Below are 18,577 nucleotides of genomic sequence, written 5' to 3' on the forward strand. Positions count from 1 at the left end.
CTATAAATTTCTTAATTTCAGTTTTATGTAACATAGAAACTTTCTATAGAACAAAGACAAAATATTGGTAGATTAAGAATTTATGCATATGCACACTCTTTGAAAATAGAAAAAATTAGACACTTGAATATACCGAAATCTGCATGGGTATATGTAATGAATTAAAAGATGATTATCATTTTGTTTTGAAATCCTCTCTATATTCAGATTTGAGAAATGAATTTATTAGAAAATAGTACTGCTTCAGACCCCCCCCCCCAACTTTCAAACTTATACAAACTAAGTATCAAACTATCAATAATATGAAAGAATTACAAAATTTAGGGATTTTTTGTTTACAAATGCATTTAATAGAATAGTAATTGATTTATTAGTTCATGTATTTGTTCAATTCTTGTTGATTTAAAACTTTCCATCCACCACCATCTGCAAAATCACTGTTGCCACATCTTTGTATTTTGTTAATCACATGCTGTATACAGACATAAGATGATTGTCTTTCTGAATAAACAACCACAAACATCGCTGTCACTGCATACCGAGGTTCGTGTTTGTCATGGTTCGAATCTACCTCACGTCTTTCGCCTTTTCAACTTTTTTTTTTTTTACATTTTGTATTTATAAAATGTGTGTATTTTCCTTCAATAATCTAGTTAAAACTGTATGCTCATTATTTATATAAAAGGCATTTAAGTTAAAGCAAATTCCCTGTACGTAAACGTAATGTAGTGGAACTACTGTACATTCCTAAATATACACGGGGAATTTATTATCACGTAATTTTGCGAAAAGCATCACTCGCAAAATAAGATTACTGGCTTTTTTTTTTATATTGCTAAATTACATGTAAAAACTATTGATTAACAAACCACTCGCGATTTTGCGATTTCACGTCTACGAGTCGTTTCGCGATATAAAGTACTCGCGTAAAATAAGGAATCTACACTATATTTGTATATTTCGAAATAGCTTCTCTGGAAAAAAAAATTTCTTTCACTTAAATGACTTTTATATGATATGATACAAGATGAGGGACCACCTAGTAGACATCAATTCAGTCAAGTACTACACGCCTGGAGACTAGAGGAGGCCACCCACGCACCAACAAAGATATCTATAAGAACTCAGCAAGGATGTCTATAAGAACTCAAGTAAGGGTGTCTTTAAGAACTCATGCGGCGGTCGGATAGTGGTGGAACCATCTACCAGAGTCTGTTACAGCAGCATCTTCACTGGAGGAGTTCAGAGTCAGATTAGACAGTGTGCCTTGGACTCAGCTGGAGGTCTAGTAGACGACATCCTCAGTTTATACAGTCTTCAAAATTTTATAGGGAAAAGCCTCTGGTTTTAATCGAGTTGGTGTTGATATTATACTTAAGAAAGAGGTCAACTCCAAGAAGGAAAAGAGTTTTGTTGTTGGAGAAATGTTGAAGAACAGGTGTATTTCGAAGCTGGGGGTAATATGTGTATTACATGTAATTCTATATCATGTATCAGTGACATGTTTTATTGGAAGAAAAATATAAGCAAATTGTTTGACGTCCTATCGAGATTTTTTTCACTCGTATTGAGACGTCACCAGCTGTAGGTGAAGTACCACAAATTTATATTTCTGCTTAGCACTCAGGGTCGTAGCAGGATTCGTACCAATGCCTGTCATATCCAAATGACTTCTAAATGCCGACTGTTTGGCGAAGAAGCAATCACTACCTATGTTTACGTCTTTGGTTTTACATAGCCATGTCACGATTGAACCTCTCGGTTACAAAGCAATGAACTACAGCAGCTGGTCAGTAAGAAAGTAGCCCCACGTGATTAAGACCGGGAAAATATGAAAATCATTTGAATCTATAGAACTTAAAATGCGCAAGTAATACATGTATCATGCTACATCTATTGAAACTCCTCCTACATCTGCACTGCGATGTGTGAAAAACAACATACTGCATTTTTTGGCCGAAAGTCATAGAGTAAAACGAATATGGATGCTAAGCCCAGTCCTGTAGGTTTTTTGTTACCCTGAATATTGATCCTTTATCGTGGCTACTAGTTTATGTATAGTATTACATACGCTCTATTTTGCCAGTGATGAGACTGAAGAGATGCTTTCCCAACTCCCTGCTACACCCGGGTTGCTTATCGCCACCATTGGGATAAAAGTCAGCATCAGCAATCGGTTTCTCTAAACCAAAACCTTAAATAAAACGGGAATTTATTAAAAGGAACAGTAAAATGTCATTATCACTAATTTAAAACATCTAAATATATTTAATGGATTAGCTCAACTGTATTTTATTCTTGTGCTAAATTAATACATGTACTATAATATAGAAAAAATATTTATCCAAATTAAAAATTTGTGTTCTTGAACATTTTATAATGGTGCATAGCAATCAGACAGGTACGATCCTCCATTATTAAGTATGCCAGTTAATAATGCCCCAAACAGGTCACTCAGAGACTGGGAGATCATGGTCTGGCTTATAGCATTTTCTCCCTTTCTTGTTCCCGAAATTCACAGGTGAAAATGCTCGCCAGGGGAGCCTGGCTGTCAACATTTGTAAACATGTATGAGGCAGTAGAGCACACGATTGAAGATTCATAATTGTCGGCGTGGTCCGTTGGTGTTTCTCTTAAGAACTACCATAGTGAATAACGATTTAACACATCCGTCATTGTTTTACCTAACTCCAGCAGAGAATCAGCGTCGGTGTGGATTGCCTCCACGAACGTAGCATCTGTAGGGTCCAGTCTAACCATAGCGTCAAAGTTTTCAAAAAGAGGCCCTGCAGGATCTAGTCCTAAAATTATAGAATATAATATTCACTAGCATTTTGACCCAGAACACAACACAAACTAAACGCCAATCTCCAATCCGGGGGTGGGAGTGTTCTTAATTGAATAGAGAATTACTAATATTACAGGTAAAATGGCATATTTAAGACTAAAGCTAACCTGTGATTCGTCCAACTCCGTGGGCGTTGGCGCCAGCATAACCGGAAATATGGGATCCAAGACTATGCCCAACTAGGTGGACTTTGTTGTATGGGAGATGAGCTACGCTGTGTAATTCTTTAATGAGATTAGCTATGGTAGCTCCAACTACCCTTGTGTTGGCTGCGGCCTGTATGTAGTTGATGTTGTCTGCACCCTTGGACCAATCCACTGCTATAACATTCATGTCGGCCTTCAACAAAAGTTGAGAATGTCACAAAACAACATTTTGTTTGTAAATGTGTTGTTTTACATCCCATTTAAGATTTTTCACACATCTTTACTCCAAGTGAAACTATTACAGAAAACTTATTTTTGACTTCTTTGTGCATACTTGCTTCAAGAAGGCAGCTGTCATTGTTTGAATCCAAGCTGAGTGCCCATCGTCTTGATATCCATGAGTAATAAACACGACTTTGTGATGCCCGTTAAAATTCGATCCAGAAACTGTTGACCTATCATATGGATCCAACATCTGCGCATGTGTAGGATTATGCCTGGTAAACAGTAAAAATTTGGTTTGGATGTGGTCTGGTGACTCGGGTAGGTAACCTTTGGCATTGTTGAAAGGTCTGGCATTGCTAAAACAGCCAACGTGGTCGTAACAGACCTGGCGGGAAAAGAGGAACCCTACAGAATGTAAATACAATGTATATTATGCAAACGAATCGTATATTCTGATATTATTTTCACGTGCTAAAACATCAAATTTTTGCCGCTGTAGGTATCGAAAAGTACTAAACCTACCAATGTTCATTTCCAATTTCACAGTTTTCATTGTGCTGACCATCATATGCATTGTTTTCTTTTTATAGGGATAATAGATACAGTTAAAGTACTGTATACAAGGAAATATTCATCTCTGTTTTATTTTTGCCGCCGTCATTGGGCAAATTCGAATCTGGGCGGAACAGTTTTTTCTTTTATCTCTCTTTCAACTCGAACTATGTCTGGGCAAATTTAAAACGGGGCAAAACTATTTGCAAGTGCATTAAGGCAAGGCAAACATAAGCCAATGTACAGTATATCATTAAGGGAGTTAGCAAGTTTAGCTAGAGAGCACGACTATTTCCAGAGGAGATATTGAGTACGGATTACTCTGTTTGCCTGATGACGTCATAGTGAAAACAGCGGATTTAACTGGCCAACAGGGGATGCTTACTATTCTCAGACACCTGAACCCACCTCTAGTATGTCCAGGGGTTCGTGTTTGTCCTATGAGTTTTGTATTCTTTATAGGATATATCAAATTGATCTTCACTAGTTCACTTAACCATATTATCATACCAACACAAATGTTAGTTCCAGAGTATGGCGGCCAGTTAAATCGTGATGTATTTCCATTTTAAAATGAATATTCATGATTCTATTTGGAAGATATTAGAACTTTACATAAGATAAAGAGGAGTTTCTGGGTGTTCCGAATAGGTTGAGTAGGTGTGTTATCAGTTCATCAAAGTGGCGTACATTATTGCAGGGAAGTCAGCATTTTACGATGACTTTTAAGAAATCAGCAAAATATATAAATTTACTTTTACATAAATCATTATAAGTATAACAAGACGCCCACAGACCTTATCGGTCACCTGAATTCTAGTGAAAAAGTATCACTACTTCCATGGGCTATGAAATCTAGAAAAAAAAATCCTGTTCTAAATATCTAAGCTAAATTCTAATGTTCAGCAACAGTATAAAACAAGATGTGTTCTTCACTTCACTGCCCTCAAAAGTGCATACACTGATAAAAGGCTTTAAATAATAGGTGTATTAACATTAAAACATCAAAAGATATGACTAATCTTAAAGTCATAACCCAGGGTTGTGAAATTCACCATTTCTTGTACATCCTTTTCTGCTATTCCTAAGTATGCATTTAGATTTTATACAGTATCAGCAAACTTACACATAAATACTATATACTAAGTTTGGCCCTACCCTGGGGTCAAAACCCTTACTCTGGGGAAAATCAAATTTACAATTTTGGTAAAAGATTACCTGCTCTATCCATTTAGTTTCAATTTAGTATCAAAAACACTAAAGAAAATGTTATTTAAGTGTTTTACACATAAACACTACATAACAAGTTAGGCCCTCTCCTGGGGTCATAACTCCTACCCTGGCGATCATGAAATTTACAAGTTTGGTAGAGGCCGTCCTGCTCTACATCACTACGCATTTAGTTTTTCTTACATGTGTGTGGTTCTTGTGAAGATTGTTGAAAATTGATCATTTTGGGGCAGTTTTTTCCCTGCCCCTAAGGCCCCAGGAATCCTGAAATTTACAATCTATGTTCCAAAGATGTTTCATACCAAATTTGAAAAGAAGTGGAATAATAGTTATCAAGAAGTTAAAAATGTCTATTGTTCACACACTAAATAACTGAACATTTTGGCCCCACCCTGATACCAAAACCCCTACCCTTGGGATCATCAAATTTACAATTTTGGTAAAGGACTACCTCTTCTTTCTAAATATCTATTTACTTTCAATTTAGTATCAATAGAACTAAAGAAAATGTTACTTAAGTGCTTTACACATAAACATTATATACCAACTTTGGCCCCTCCCTGGGGTCAGAACCCCTACCCTGGGGATCATGAAATTTACAAGTTTGGTAGAGGCCTTCCTGCTCTACATTATTATGCATTTAGTTTTTCTTACATACTCCGTTTACCTGATCAGGATATGGGGCTCACGGCGGGTGTGACCGGTCAACAGGGGATGCTTACTCCTCCTAGGCACCTGATCCCACCTCTGGTGTGTCCAGGGGTCCTTGTTTGCCCAACTATCTATTTTGTATTGCTTGTAGGAGTTATGAGATTGATCACTGTTCGTTATCTTCACCTTGCATGTGTGTGGTTCTTGAGAAGAAGATTTTTGAAAATTTGTCAATTTTGGACAGTTTTTGCCCCACCCCTAGGGGTGCTGGAGTCCTGAAATTTACAATTTATGTCCCCTTGTCCCAATGATGCTTCATACCAAATTTGAAAAAAAATTGGACTGATAGTTATTAAGAAGAAGTTAAAAATGTTCAATTGTTAACGCACGACGGACGACGACGGACGAAAACCAATTGCAAAAGGTCACCTGAGTTTACTCGGGTGACCTAATAAAATGGTATTACATCAATCTTGGTTTGCGATTACTAAGGACTAATATTTATCTGTTCATTGAAATGGAAGTTTTCTTTGATAATATTCATTTCACTTTACAGTTCCCTTACCAATCCATCCAAAATTTGATAGATGTTTATAAAGAAAATATACTATTTTATCACTATTCTAGTTATCTCTCTTTCCGGAGGAATAATACCCTTAAAATGTTCTTATTTGTCAAAGTTATAATCACAAACCTCTTGTAGTCGCGATGAACAATCCCAGCACATAAAGACAGATACTCATGTTGGCAGGTTCCTGTTCACCAGTGCCAGATAACAGTTCGTACTGAGGGCTGAAGGTTAAGTTCCTGATATCATTCTCAACCCTACTTTTTGAAAACTCTAACCTTGCTGATAACTTTTGAACAGTAAGAGATAGAGCTGTGATATTTCACATGAGTATTCCTTGTTACAAGATCTTTCCGTTGGTATTGAACCTTTTGACCTTGACATTTGACCTACTTTAATTTTTTTTTTTACATTGGTCATAACTTCTAAATGGTAAATATTAGAGCTTTCATATTGTACATGATCATTTCTTTTGACAAGATCTTTCTACTGGTACCAAGATATTTGCCCTTGTGACTTTGGCCATCTTCGGAATTGGCCATTATCGGGGGCATTTGTGTTTCACAAACACATCTTGTTATGCAAAGCATCAAATCGATCTCTAACATTTTAAACATTGTACATTATGTCTAAGGAAACACATGGGAATTGTAATATGACATCTTTTATTATAAATATAAACAGAATAATACTGTACAGTAAGGAGAGGGGATGTAACTTGGAGGACTTTGTAACCTAGAGGACTTTCGATTCGGGAGCTGGGGAGACATTTGTTTTCAATAAAAATAAATTATATTTTAATGATAATCGATAAGATTTACAGTTCAGTAATTCATCTTTATGACGATAACTACGTGTTTTCTCTGTGTGTTCAAATTGAATTCTCACTTTTAAAGATATAAACAGGAAGGGAACACATACTCCCTCGGTGTAAATTCAAGGATCTTTTGAATCAATACACTAGGTAAACACGTGTTAAATTGAACTACGCGCTGTAATCACCTCAATAATACATATGTTCATTGCATTATTTAAAAGATCGTAGTCTTTAGTGATCAGGTCTTCCGAAAGGTATTCAATAAACATTTTAGCCAATTACATCGACAAGCCTTGTATCTAGTAATTGGCTAAAATGATTATTGAATACCTTTTGGAAGACCTGTTCATTAAAGACTACGACGATATTGGCAATATAGATCTCCAACACCTTCATAATATCAACTTTATAGTACTTGTGCGTAGAATCCTTGGTGCAAATTCAAGGATCTTTTAATCTGGCAATGGACATATGCATTATTGAGGTGATTGCAGCACGTGGTTCAATCTAACACGTGTTTATCTGGTGTTTGTTATTATTATAAGCCTTGTCGATGTAATTAGCTAAAAATAATATTTGAATACCTTTTGAAAGACATGATCACCAAAGACTACGAAGATATTTTCAATAAGGATCTCCAGCACCTTCTTAATATCAAAGTATTTTTTTGAATGACTGATCTCAAGATTTGAATACATGTATTTCTGTGTCCCATTTTTATTAAGGAAGCAACTTTCTATAATGTCTAAAGTCTAGTAATTATATTTGTATCATGTACAACAATGACATTGGTCACATCGATGTTGGATCTTTTCTCCATCTTTTTCCTCAGTGCACAGATTCATAACATCCATGTTCCTGCTAATCTTTTCTCCTCAACAAATTCCCGTCGGGTTCCAGGTTAGAATAGGTTCTCCATACCCCTTGGTTGTCATAAGAGGCCTACAGTTACCTTCCTGCTAAAAGCTTAGAGTGATAAAATATTTTGCTAAGTGTTTTACAAAGGACCTAAATTTATGCAGGGGTTAAATACTGACCTGCTCAAAGTCTCCAACACTGACTTGTGGCATATCTAGAAGAACCTTTTCTGAAACTAAAGTCTTTTTACAACTTTGGATTCAGAACAGCAGAGGTTGTTGCAGCACAAAGTTGAGCGGAGACATATGAATATGTAACAGAGTTTACACCTACGAACTGGAATTAGGATCCAGAGGAATGTTTGAAATGTGATAAATAGCGATACAGAATTCTAAGAGAGCACATTGTAGGGTCTGTGCAATGACAAAATGATTGTCTTGTTTTTAATTTTTGTAATGATGCAGAACTAACTGCACTAGTTTTGGAGAGGAACCATGAAATTAGAAAATGATATTTGACCGCTGATTTAGATATATAAAAAAAACTTCACCTAGACGAAGGAATGATTGATTGTATATTGCTTATTGATTCAGCAAGATAAACATCTTGTGTTTGATATATTATTTTTTAAGTAACAGAGATTGTGACCGCAGCACTCCAATCCTAAATAGGGAGGACTTCTAGCAGTTTATTTTTAAATTAAATGCTTGTATCTTAATATTTAGATTAATAACGAGATGACCTTTCAATTCCATTCAAGCATAAATTGTCTATTAGTCTTTTATATCTCATATTTCATATATGTTAATATCTCATACTATGGATCGTAAACCTCACCTTAGTTTTCATAGGTTCTGTTTCAATCTTTCTTTCCCGCTTTATCTCTTCGGGTTCAACACTAATCCGCAGGATGTCTGTATAAATGTACGAACTTTCACATAAACTCATCCCAAATGAGGTAAACATTTTATACACACCGGACTCGTTCGCTTTAAATTTGATGTGATACATAAATACATACATGTACCAGGTGAAGAACTATATTACGAATAAAAGCAAGTTCGATTTAAGAAGGTTATGTTTCGGGAAAATTGTTGTAAAATTTATTTTTACTTTTACAATATTCTTTTCGGTGGAAGGGGGGGGGGGCTTTTATTCTTTGGATATACAATTTGAAAATTCTAATCGTTTTCAGTATGATTTTTTAAATCTTTTTATTTTCTTTATTAATATTTTTCTTGGTAAGTTAATGATTTTAAAATACATATGCATTAGTATGAAGGATATGAAACTGTGGATGACTTCCCCCTCTCTCTGTAATTTCTGCTTTCCTTGTTCATGATAAACTTTTCATTTTGCATAATGCTGACCTCCTCATAACATTGTTGCATACAATGTTTTCCGTTCCGCGTTTTAGCAACACCCTTTGAGCAGCATGCTACACTTGCTGTGACACGGGGCCTCGGTTTTTGTGGTCTCATCCGTAGGACCGCCAAATTTAGTCGCCTCTTACGACAAGCAAGGAGTACTGAGGACATATTCTAACCCGGATCCCCACGGGACACGACGGAATGGAATCATAATTTAAACAAAGCATCTAACTGTATCCAGTTAGCATTTTTTGAAACTGTATGTAGCAAAGCAGCGATCAGTTTTGCCAAAATATCTTCTGTTATTGCGCGGTACTTGACAATATGTGACAACCACGCAGAAGTTTCTTTACAATAAAGGCTTGTTAAGGATCTGACATACTAAGCAATTTATGAAAATTACCTACAGCAGAAGTGTGTGATGATATATTGCTAGCACTAAGTTTGGGTAGAAATAAATGTTGTATGAAGTAGGAGCAGATGATTTGTAATGCAGGATTAAGTCCTAGGACGATATATATGCAGATCGAAATGCTGTTGTTAAGAAAGTTGCCAGGATATCAACTATTGTTGGAGTTGAATATGCAAAAGATGTTCTAAGAGTGAGTATTCCGTGGGGATTCAGGTTAGAATAGGTCATCAGTACCCCTTGCTTGTCGTAAGAGGCGACTAAATGGGTGAGACCGCAAAAACCGAGGTCCCGTGTCACAGCAGGTGTGGTACGATAAAGATCCCTCCCTGCTTAAAGGCCGTACATTTTGCAGCCCTTCACCGGTAATGGTGCCGTCTCCATATGAGTGAAAGATTCTCGAGAGGGACGTTAAACAATATACATCTAAGAGTGAGATCCTGCTCCAAATATGAAGCTTGGAACCTGACTGTCTGAAATTGAATATAGAGTCTGTCTGCATTTATGTTTCGTTTACCAGGGATATGTTTTGCTTTGAGTATGGTATTTTTACAGAGACATACTAAGACGAGTCTGTGGACCAAGACCATTAAAGTCTTTGTTCGACTGTTTCTTGATAATATGGACAACAGACAGGTTACCAAAACAGAGGATTGTCCTATTTTGTAAACCTGAGTCTCAAATTTCTAGAGCGAGAACTATAGAATAGAATTCCTAGATTGCAATCTGCATCTTTAAGCTTTCCCCATGGGAAAAGGCACGAGGATGAATTCGATAGGGTATTCTTGGCACTCCTGGAAACCTGTACTCTAGTTTTAACACTTTTGCTTATCGTTAAATCGAGTCGACTGCTATTTTTCCTCTCAGCATCATTTAATTTTACATGTTACACCCTTTTTCATTGGTTGAAAAATTATTGGAATATCGTATCCAACGAAAAAAAAATAAATGGCCGGAACTACCTACTTTCTATTGGAATGTTGGAGATTCCTCTGGATGCTTCGTATTTATATATAGATTAGGGAATCCTGAAAAGAAAAACTAAACAATTCTATCGATCTATATAAATTTATTAAACAAAAACAAATATCAAATATATATAATACTTAATTATGCAAAATGGAATAAACATGGCTATTTGAGGACCCCCCCCCCCCCCAATATAGCAACACACGTCTGCTTCTGCAATTCCATGCTGAGAGTTAAATGTATTCAACCGGGGATGACAATAGTTCATTTTGCACCCTGCGACAACTTCCTTCATGTCACGAACCCAAATACCAGATACACTGCCACAGAGATACTGCAATATCGTAGCCCTTAACGACTATGGTTTCGAACTCCGGCATAATATGTTTATGAGTGGGTAACGAAACGAGGCTTCCGTACGACGTTACAACAGCTGTCGCCTTAGAAATTCACTGATAAAACTCGAAAAACCCTCTGTAACACTCATTTGTCCACCTGGAAGCCGTGACAACACTCAAGAGAACCCTACCTGGCATCCCACATGATTATGCACGTGTCCCACGCTTTCCGTTAGTACCGACATCGAACTTTGCACTTAATTCCAGTTCCACTCAACAAAATTCCAGCAATTTTCTCTCAACAGGTCTTACATGTATCTCTAACTCATCCTTTCAAAACTATATTCTTCAGTCCACAAGAAACCCGTTTGCTCAACAGTTCGTGGAAGTCGCCATTAGGCCTAACGGATTTAGGTTTTTTTAAAAGTTGTGTATTCACAATTTACTACGCCCATCTCGAAATGACATAGAATGAAGTCCAAGAATAACTCGTTAATTCAACTCAATGAATTCATTATTTTTTCGTTGGATGGAGGTATTCCACGAAAAAAAGAGGAAAACTTTTGCATCATGCGTTACTAATGTAACAACATCGCTGAAAACTCCGACGATGAAAAGAAAATTAGGAGCGCCGTGAATCGGGCCATCCGGAGTGCCATATAGGCTAAGGAGTCTCGGTTGTTGGTTGGTTGTTTAACGTTCCGTCGAGAGTATTTCACTCATATTAGACGTCACCAGCTGAAGGTGAAGTACCACAAATTTAGACCTATGCTTAGCGCTCAGGGCCGTAGCACTGAAGGTTCTTTAACGTTCCAAAGCCTGTCGCGACACTGGACCTCCGCTTTTAAGGTCATATCCGAAAGACCCGTGATATTTACTTATAAATGCCGAGCGAATGGCGAAGGAGCAATCACTACCTATGTTTACGTCCTAGGTTTGACGCGGCCATGGCACGAGCGGGATTCGAACTCACATTCTCCAAGTTACGAAGCGACCACTCTACCACTGAGCTACCGTGACAGGTTGGACGTCTCGGTGCTGACCATACCAGAAAACTTACAACTAACGTGTCCCTTCTGTTGAAGCTGAGTATGCTGCCTGCAACAAGTAAGTAGCAGCCCTTTTTCTCAGCCATTTCGTGCAGAAAACAGGAGCAAATCCCAGCCGAATGATGTCTGCTACAAGTGCTCCCATGCTAGCCATTAAAATTTCAGCAGTGTCATTTACCTATATATTGGTTTGATAAAGTTACAGATACTGAAATAATGACTAATTATAGCAATATTTTATCAAATATGCAATCAAATTTAATGGAGTAAAAGTACAATATATTACCTTAGTATTTTATTACATATTGAGAGTTACATGAACCAGATATGGTAATACAACATTAATTTTGTAAGTAACCTATTAAAAATACATTTAATGAACAAGTCAGTGTTAAGACATTTTTACTTTCGTTTCACAAAGCATCAATATCTATGTCGGTGTTTTTCAGGCGACATCTAACTTAAGCCTTATACAGGTATTTTCAGCCCATTAAATTGCAGAAAACAGAGAGAAGAACTATTGATTTTAGATTTAAGTATATTAAATTCATATGTCCAAAAAAACCTTTTAGTAAAGAAATCAAAATATTTTCAAATCAACAACATCAAACGTATGATTTTTCAACACTTAACACGACCATTCCTCATGAAAGATTAAAGACGGCTGCTTTTTCAATACAATTGGAACATGGAAATATTCGAATCTTTTGATCAGTCATTCAAAACATTACTTTGTTAAACATCATTCTCTGAAGTTCATATTAAAATGATGGACACCAATTGTTCTGCTTTATTAGCCGAGCTTTTATATTCTTGTGAAGCAGATTTTATTCTAAAGCCTCTACACGAAAAGAAAAAAAAAATCTCTTGCTGTGTCAATCAACTCAATATTTAGATGTATCGACGACGTTTTACAGTGTATCTAATAACAATATTCATTTTCATTCAGTTTGATTCATTATATCCCAGTGAACCCCAAATAAAAGACACCACAGAGTATTCCATTTCTGCTGCATATTTGGATATTCTATTGAACATACATGTAGATAGATGTTAACGGCAAACTGACATCTCAACTTTATGACAAATTGGATGATTTCAGCTTCCCCATCGTCAACTTTATTTAGCAATATTCCATTATCACCTGCATATGATGTTCATGCGATACGCTAGATTATGTGCTGCGTATGATCACTTTTTTATATTGAGGTAAGCTACCGACAAATAAGTTGATGCTACAGGGGTTTCAATAGTATCGTTTGAAGTCAGCATTTCTCAAATAAATTTTATTGTCGTTGTGATTATCTTATTTGCATATACAACCACTTGTTGGGTCGAATGCAGTTTGACGTTTCATACTAATTGTTATCCGTGGAGATCCTGGTTGTATTAGGTCCTCAGTACCCTTTCCTTGTCGTAAAAGGTGTCTAAATAGGGCGGTTCTTTGGAGGAGACCGAAAAAAACGAGGTCGTGTGTCACAGCAGTTGTGGCACAACAAAATCTCTCCCTGCTAAAACGCCGTAAGCTCCAAGCATAGGCTTAAATTTTGCAGTCCTAAACCGGGAATGGTGACGTCTCCATATGAGTGAAAAATTCTCGAATGAGATGTTAAACAATATATAACCAACCAAACGAATTCAAAGGCTATTCTTTACAGAATAATTTTGACTACGGATTACTCCGTTTATTTGATCAAGACAGAGGACTCTTGTGTGTTTAGGGGTCCTTGTTTATCCTACTCTTATTTTTGTGTTCTTTATTGGATTTATGAGATTGATCACTGTTCGTTGTCTTTCACTTTTCATTTTAAAAATACATGCTATTATGTTGGGTCGTAAGCTCGTTTCGTACTTGATTCACAAATCAATTATATTCTTTGGTTTAATCTTCTGTTGTCAAAATTGACTGTGTCAAGTAGAATCCTACCTACTGGAAAATAATTCAAAACAGTCATTCCAGTGTAGGCCCTGGAGACGAATACACCTAAAGTATCCGAGATAGTACTAGTGTTGGATATCCTCACAATTTAGAGAGTGGAGGTATGTAGATTTGTTTTAAAAACCATTGCGTGTCAACCAAACTGGAAAGTTGTTAATACAATTAAGATGTACATAGTAGTATAAACAATACCAGGTATTATATCATGGAAACATTGTCTCGTTTGTCTCAGACAAGTTTTGATAAGTTATTAGGGAAATTAAAGCAATTAATTATAAGTCCATGCTGCATGCAGTGGCGGATCAAGTGCACCCCCCCCCCCATTATGATATTTTTTGTATAGAAATACATGAATGTCCAGAAACACTAAAATATGTATGTTTTCTTTTGTGAGAACTAAGAAGTTTCAGGGGGCTTTGCACTGGGGGCTTTAACACTTTCCCATACCGCCAGCCATTCACTGCTCCCACTCTCTATAAATGCAGCACTTCCTATATTTTACTTGTAGATGAAGATTTACTCTTCATAAAGACTTTGTAGAATGTTGAGAAGCAATACACTTACATGTACTACGAACACAGATACATGTGATGTGGATTTTGAAGATCATGCTTTTTACATGAAAATGTCAAATGAAAAATATAGAATTCTGAGCCTTTTTATACTCCACGCAACGAAGTTGCAGAGGATTTAATGTTTTTGACCCGTCCGTCAGTCCCCTTTCCGTCAACACAACTCCTCTGAGACCGCTCAACAGAATTTCGTGAAACTTTGTAGTTGCATGTAATAAGGACACATTGTGTAGATGTGCATATTCCCAGGCAATTCTGATTCAATAATTTTTCTGGGAGTTATGCCCCTTTTAAACTTAGAATTTCGAGCCCGTCTGTCCTGTTCTTGTTAGCGCAACTCCTCTGAGACCACTCAACATAATTTCGTGAAACTTTCTAGTTAATAAGGACACACAGTGTAGATGTGCATGTTCCCAGGAAATTCTGATTCAATAATCTTTTGGGGAGTTATGCCCCTTTTGAACTTAAAATTTCGAGCCCGTCTGTCCTATTCTTGCAGTAATGCATAGCATTACCATTGATCATGTGAGGCATTGTCAAGCAATGTTGGAACATGGGGTATGTGAGCTTGCTCACTTTTGCTTTTCTGTCATTATTTTGCTTTTCTTTCATTATGAATAATGTTATATCACGATGTGCTCAATATGTTGATACCGGTACAGGTATCTCTACATGCTTTAATCAATACAAGTATCTTATATAAAACTCGAAATAAAAGACACTACAGAGTCCTCCACATCTGCTTCATACTTAGATATTTTATTGAAAGTAGATATTAACGGCAAACTAACAACTCAACTTTATGACAAACGGGATGCTACGCGCAATGATGAAATTTTCCGTCCAATTTTTCGTTTGATACATGCATCAAATAAAGAAGTTTAAGTTTCATTTCTTAAGTATTAATTAGGTTTAAGTACTGAAACATCACACCGTTGGCCCATTCGTTACTTTAAACGGAACAGCCAGTGCACTCTTTGACCATGACGACGCTCCATATTTGCTAATGATTACGCGTACAAGTGATACTAAAAGTACCGCATCGAACTAGTTTGCTACTATTCATTGTCTATGATGAAAGCAATGCCAATATCAAAAGAAATACAATAAAAAATAGTGAATATATATATATATATATATATATATATTATATATATATATATATATATTATATATATATATATATATATATATATATATATATATATATATATATATATATATGAATGTTTATATTCTGATGTGATAATCCTCTTGCAATTTGAAGACTTTTGATTAGAGTGATCCTCATTTTCAACAACTCCTCGTCATATATACCTGCATTAGACACTGATTAAGGATGGCGGCCATCAGATCACGGAAGTCGTCATTGTTTAGGATGCACACATTGTGTAATACGCAGCAATTCACTCTTGCATTATGAACCTTTCCTGGAAAACCAGCAAAAATGCCAATAAATTATAAGATCTTTTCGTGCGACAGCTTGCAGGACTATGGAATAGTTTTTTTCTCTCGGTTGTAATAGTCAATCTCCCTGTCTGGTGGACTTTTAATTGAAATGTGTGTACCATCAATAAATCTAATAATCCCAGGAATCAGATCAAAAATACATGTCCTTCATTTCCTGTATTTCTGAAGGACTGGACTACTGCATCTGATAGATAGACGTTAATGAAAGTTATTAAATTGTGTATTGCATATAAAGCTGTGATTTCACTTGTTCCAGATCGATTTGCAATTGCAACATATTTGTCCGAACTGGCCATATATCAAAGAAACATCAATAGGCGGTTCTCGAGTGGAGTCTGGACCAATCCTCCTGCGGACGTGCAGCATAAAATGCCCATTGACGAAATTTCTTCTATTAGACATTGAACAACCACTCTGCCGACTCTCAAAAATGTCTTGAATTCATTTTAGCGAAAGTGGAGAATAACGTTTCTTGTATAATTTTTTGTCCGTCTTTCTTGGGTGCATATCGCTTTTTCAAAGATGACTTACAAGTATGAATTGCAAAAATAAAATGCTTTTATAAGAGGATGGTTATGGGGCGGATCCAAGTGGATGAGACATTAACAACTGACATCATGCGTCAACGACAGGCGTTGGCATGGTAAAGAACCCTCATTACCAAGACCCCGAGTGTCAGCCTTACGTATAGATTTGTAGCCTTTCCCCTACAGCTGGCGATGTTTCAATATTAGTGAACAGTTCTAAAAGGGATGTAAAATATAATCAAATGGTTCACACTCACTTCAGAATTGTTAGCCTTTAACACATTTGTTTCTATCGCAAAAAATGTAAAATATGAAATGGTAAGTTTTTCATGGGTGTAGGTTTTTTTTTTTTTTTTTTTTTACTTTTATCTGTAGTTTAACATACAATTTATATTGGAAATGGAAGGGTGAATGAAATTCGATGACAAACGGAAAATTATTCACCTTTATCACGATGATTAACAGTTTTCTGCAAACAATCGTACGAGTTGGTGTGAATTAAATTTGCACTTCCATCTTGCAAGATATAAAAAGGAAAAACCAAACACCCTCTCCCTCTGTCTAGATTCCATGAACTTTTAAACCATATGCACTGGACATTGAAACATTTTATTACTGAAACTAAATCTTTCATTTTGATGTTAATCTAACTACAATCTTACAGTGCCGATTAGTGTCATTCTATGAAACAAAATGGTAGCGCACGAAAGATTATTCTTTAAGAATTCTGTCATCGAGGTAAATATTTGTAATTCTTTCTAATCTACTATGGTGATGTTTTAAAATGTAAAATATGAAATGGCAAGTTTTTCATGAGTGTATGTTTTAGTTCAGAATGATTATATTCTCTTATCTGTAGTTTAACATACAATTTATATTACAAATTGGAGGAATTGGAATTCGATGACAAACATCCGTTTCATGTGGAGTGTTGCGAGTTCTACCTCCACAAGTACCATGGCCGTGTTAAACCTAAGAAGTAAAATTAAATATAGTACTTAACTGTTCATTTGCCAAACTCTCTGCAACAGAAGTATAAAGAATTAACTCGATATCAGAAGTCTTCGAGAATAACTAAACTATCTCGTGCGCTACCATTTTTTCATAGTGTGACATTGTAATCGAAACTGTAAGGCAGTTTAGATTAAAATCGAAACGAACGATTTAGTTTCAGTATGGAGATGTAATTCTTCCTATTCTACTATGGTGATTGGGCTACTTTGGGGCCACAATATGGGGTTAAATTTATTGATGAGAATAAAGATTGCAAACACTTTTTAAAATCACAATAGCACAACAACAGCAGGGCCAAGGTTAGTAAATGTACATTGGTCGCTGTGGGTAAGTGGCGGGGTATCGTGAGGGTTATCGCCACATGTACCATGATCGTGTTAAATATAGGTATAGTAACTACTCATTTGCTAACGCTCTGCAACAGATGCGAGAGCCGTGGGTGGTTTGAATGATACCTTAACAAACGACATCATGTGTTAACGATGGGCGTTGGTATTGTAAAGAACCCTTATCGCCAAGACCCTCGGTGTTATGTATAGATTTAAACTTATGGCGCTTCATCGGGAGCTGATGTCGTGTCTATATGGGTGAAAATATTTTGAAGGGACATAAAACAAATAGGAAACGCGAACAGCCATTGTACATGTCGTCCAACAAATGGAATTTAATGACAAGGGATATGTTGAAAAATGAACATCAGCAGATCGTTGTAGAATGAAATGTGAAGATAACGAACAGTGATCAATATCATAACTCCTAAATGGAATACAAAATAAAGAGTTGGAATCCGCCCTGGATATACCATAGTTGGGGCCAGGTGCCTGGGAAGAGTAAGCATCTCCTGTCGACCGGTCACACTCGCCGTGAGCCCTATATCTATATCAGCGTCGTTTGATTATAAAATGTAACATTACAGGCGACAGAGTGTTGTGAAACGATAACCTAGAAGTAAATAATTAAGACATTTTACGAAAACAATCGGCACTTGATTGAAATATGAAAGAACCTTATACAAAGTCGATAGC

At 36.3% G+C, this 18,577-nt stretch overlaps 1 protein-coding gene across 1 annotated transcript in view; it reads right to left on the bottom strand.

Annotated features, from left to right (window-relative positions):
* Window positions 1–6,452, bottom strand: part of LOC125672297 (pancreatic triacylglycerol lipase-like) — a 9,240-nt gene extending 2,788 nt beyond the window's left edge. Inside the window, exons 1-5 of the mRNA XM_048908514.2 lie at window positions 6,347–6,452; window positions 3,329–3,624; window positions 2,956–3,187; window positions 2,685–2,801; window positions 2,072–2,194 (exon numbers count right to left, since the gene is read on the bottom strand). Of these exons, the coding sequence (XP_048764471.2) occupies window positions 2,072–2,194; window positions 2,685–2,801; window positions 2,956–3,187; window positions 3,329–3,624; window positions 6,347–6,395 (817 nt within the window). The 5' untranslated portion in view covers window positions 6,396–6,452. The remainder of the gene's footprint in view (window positions 1–2,071; window positions 2,195–2,684; window positions 2,802–2,955; window positions 3,188–3,328; window positions 3,625–6,346) is intronic.
* Between the last annotated feature and the right edge of the window lie 12,125 nt (window positions 6,453–18,577).

Source organism: Ostrea edulis, chromosome 4 (assembly GCF_947568905.1).
Source record: "Ostrea edulis chromosome 4, xbOstEdul1.1, whole genome shotgun sequence".
In the NCBI taxonomy this organism is placed as follows: domain Eukaryota; kingdom Metazoa; phylum Mollusca; class Bivalvia; order Ostreida; family Ostreidae; genus Ostrea; species Ostrea edulis.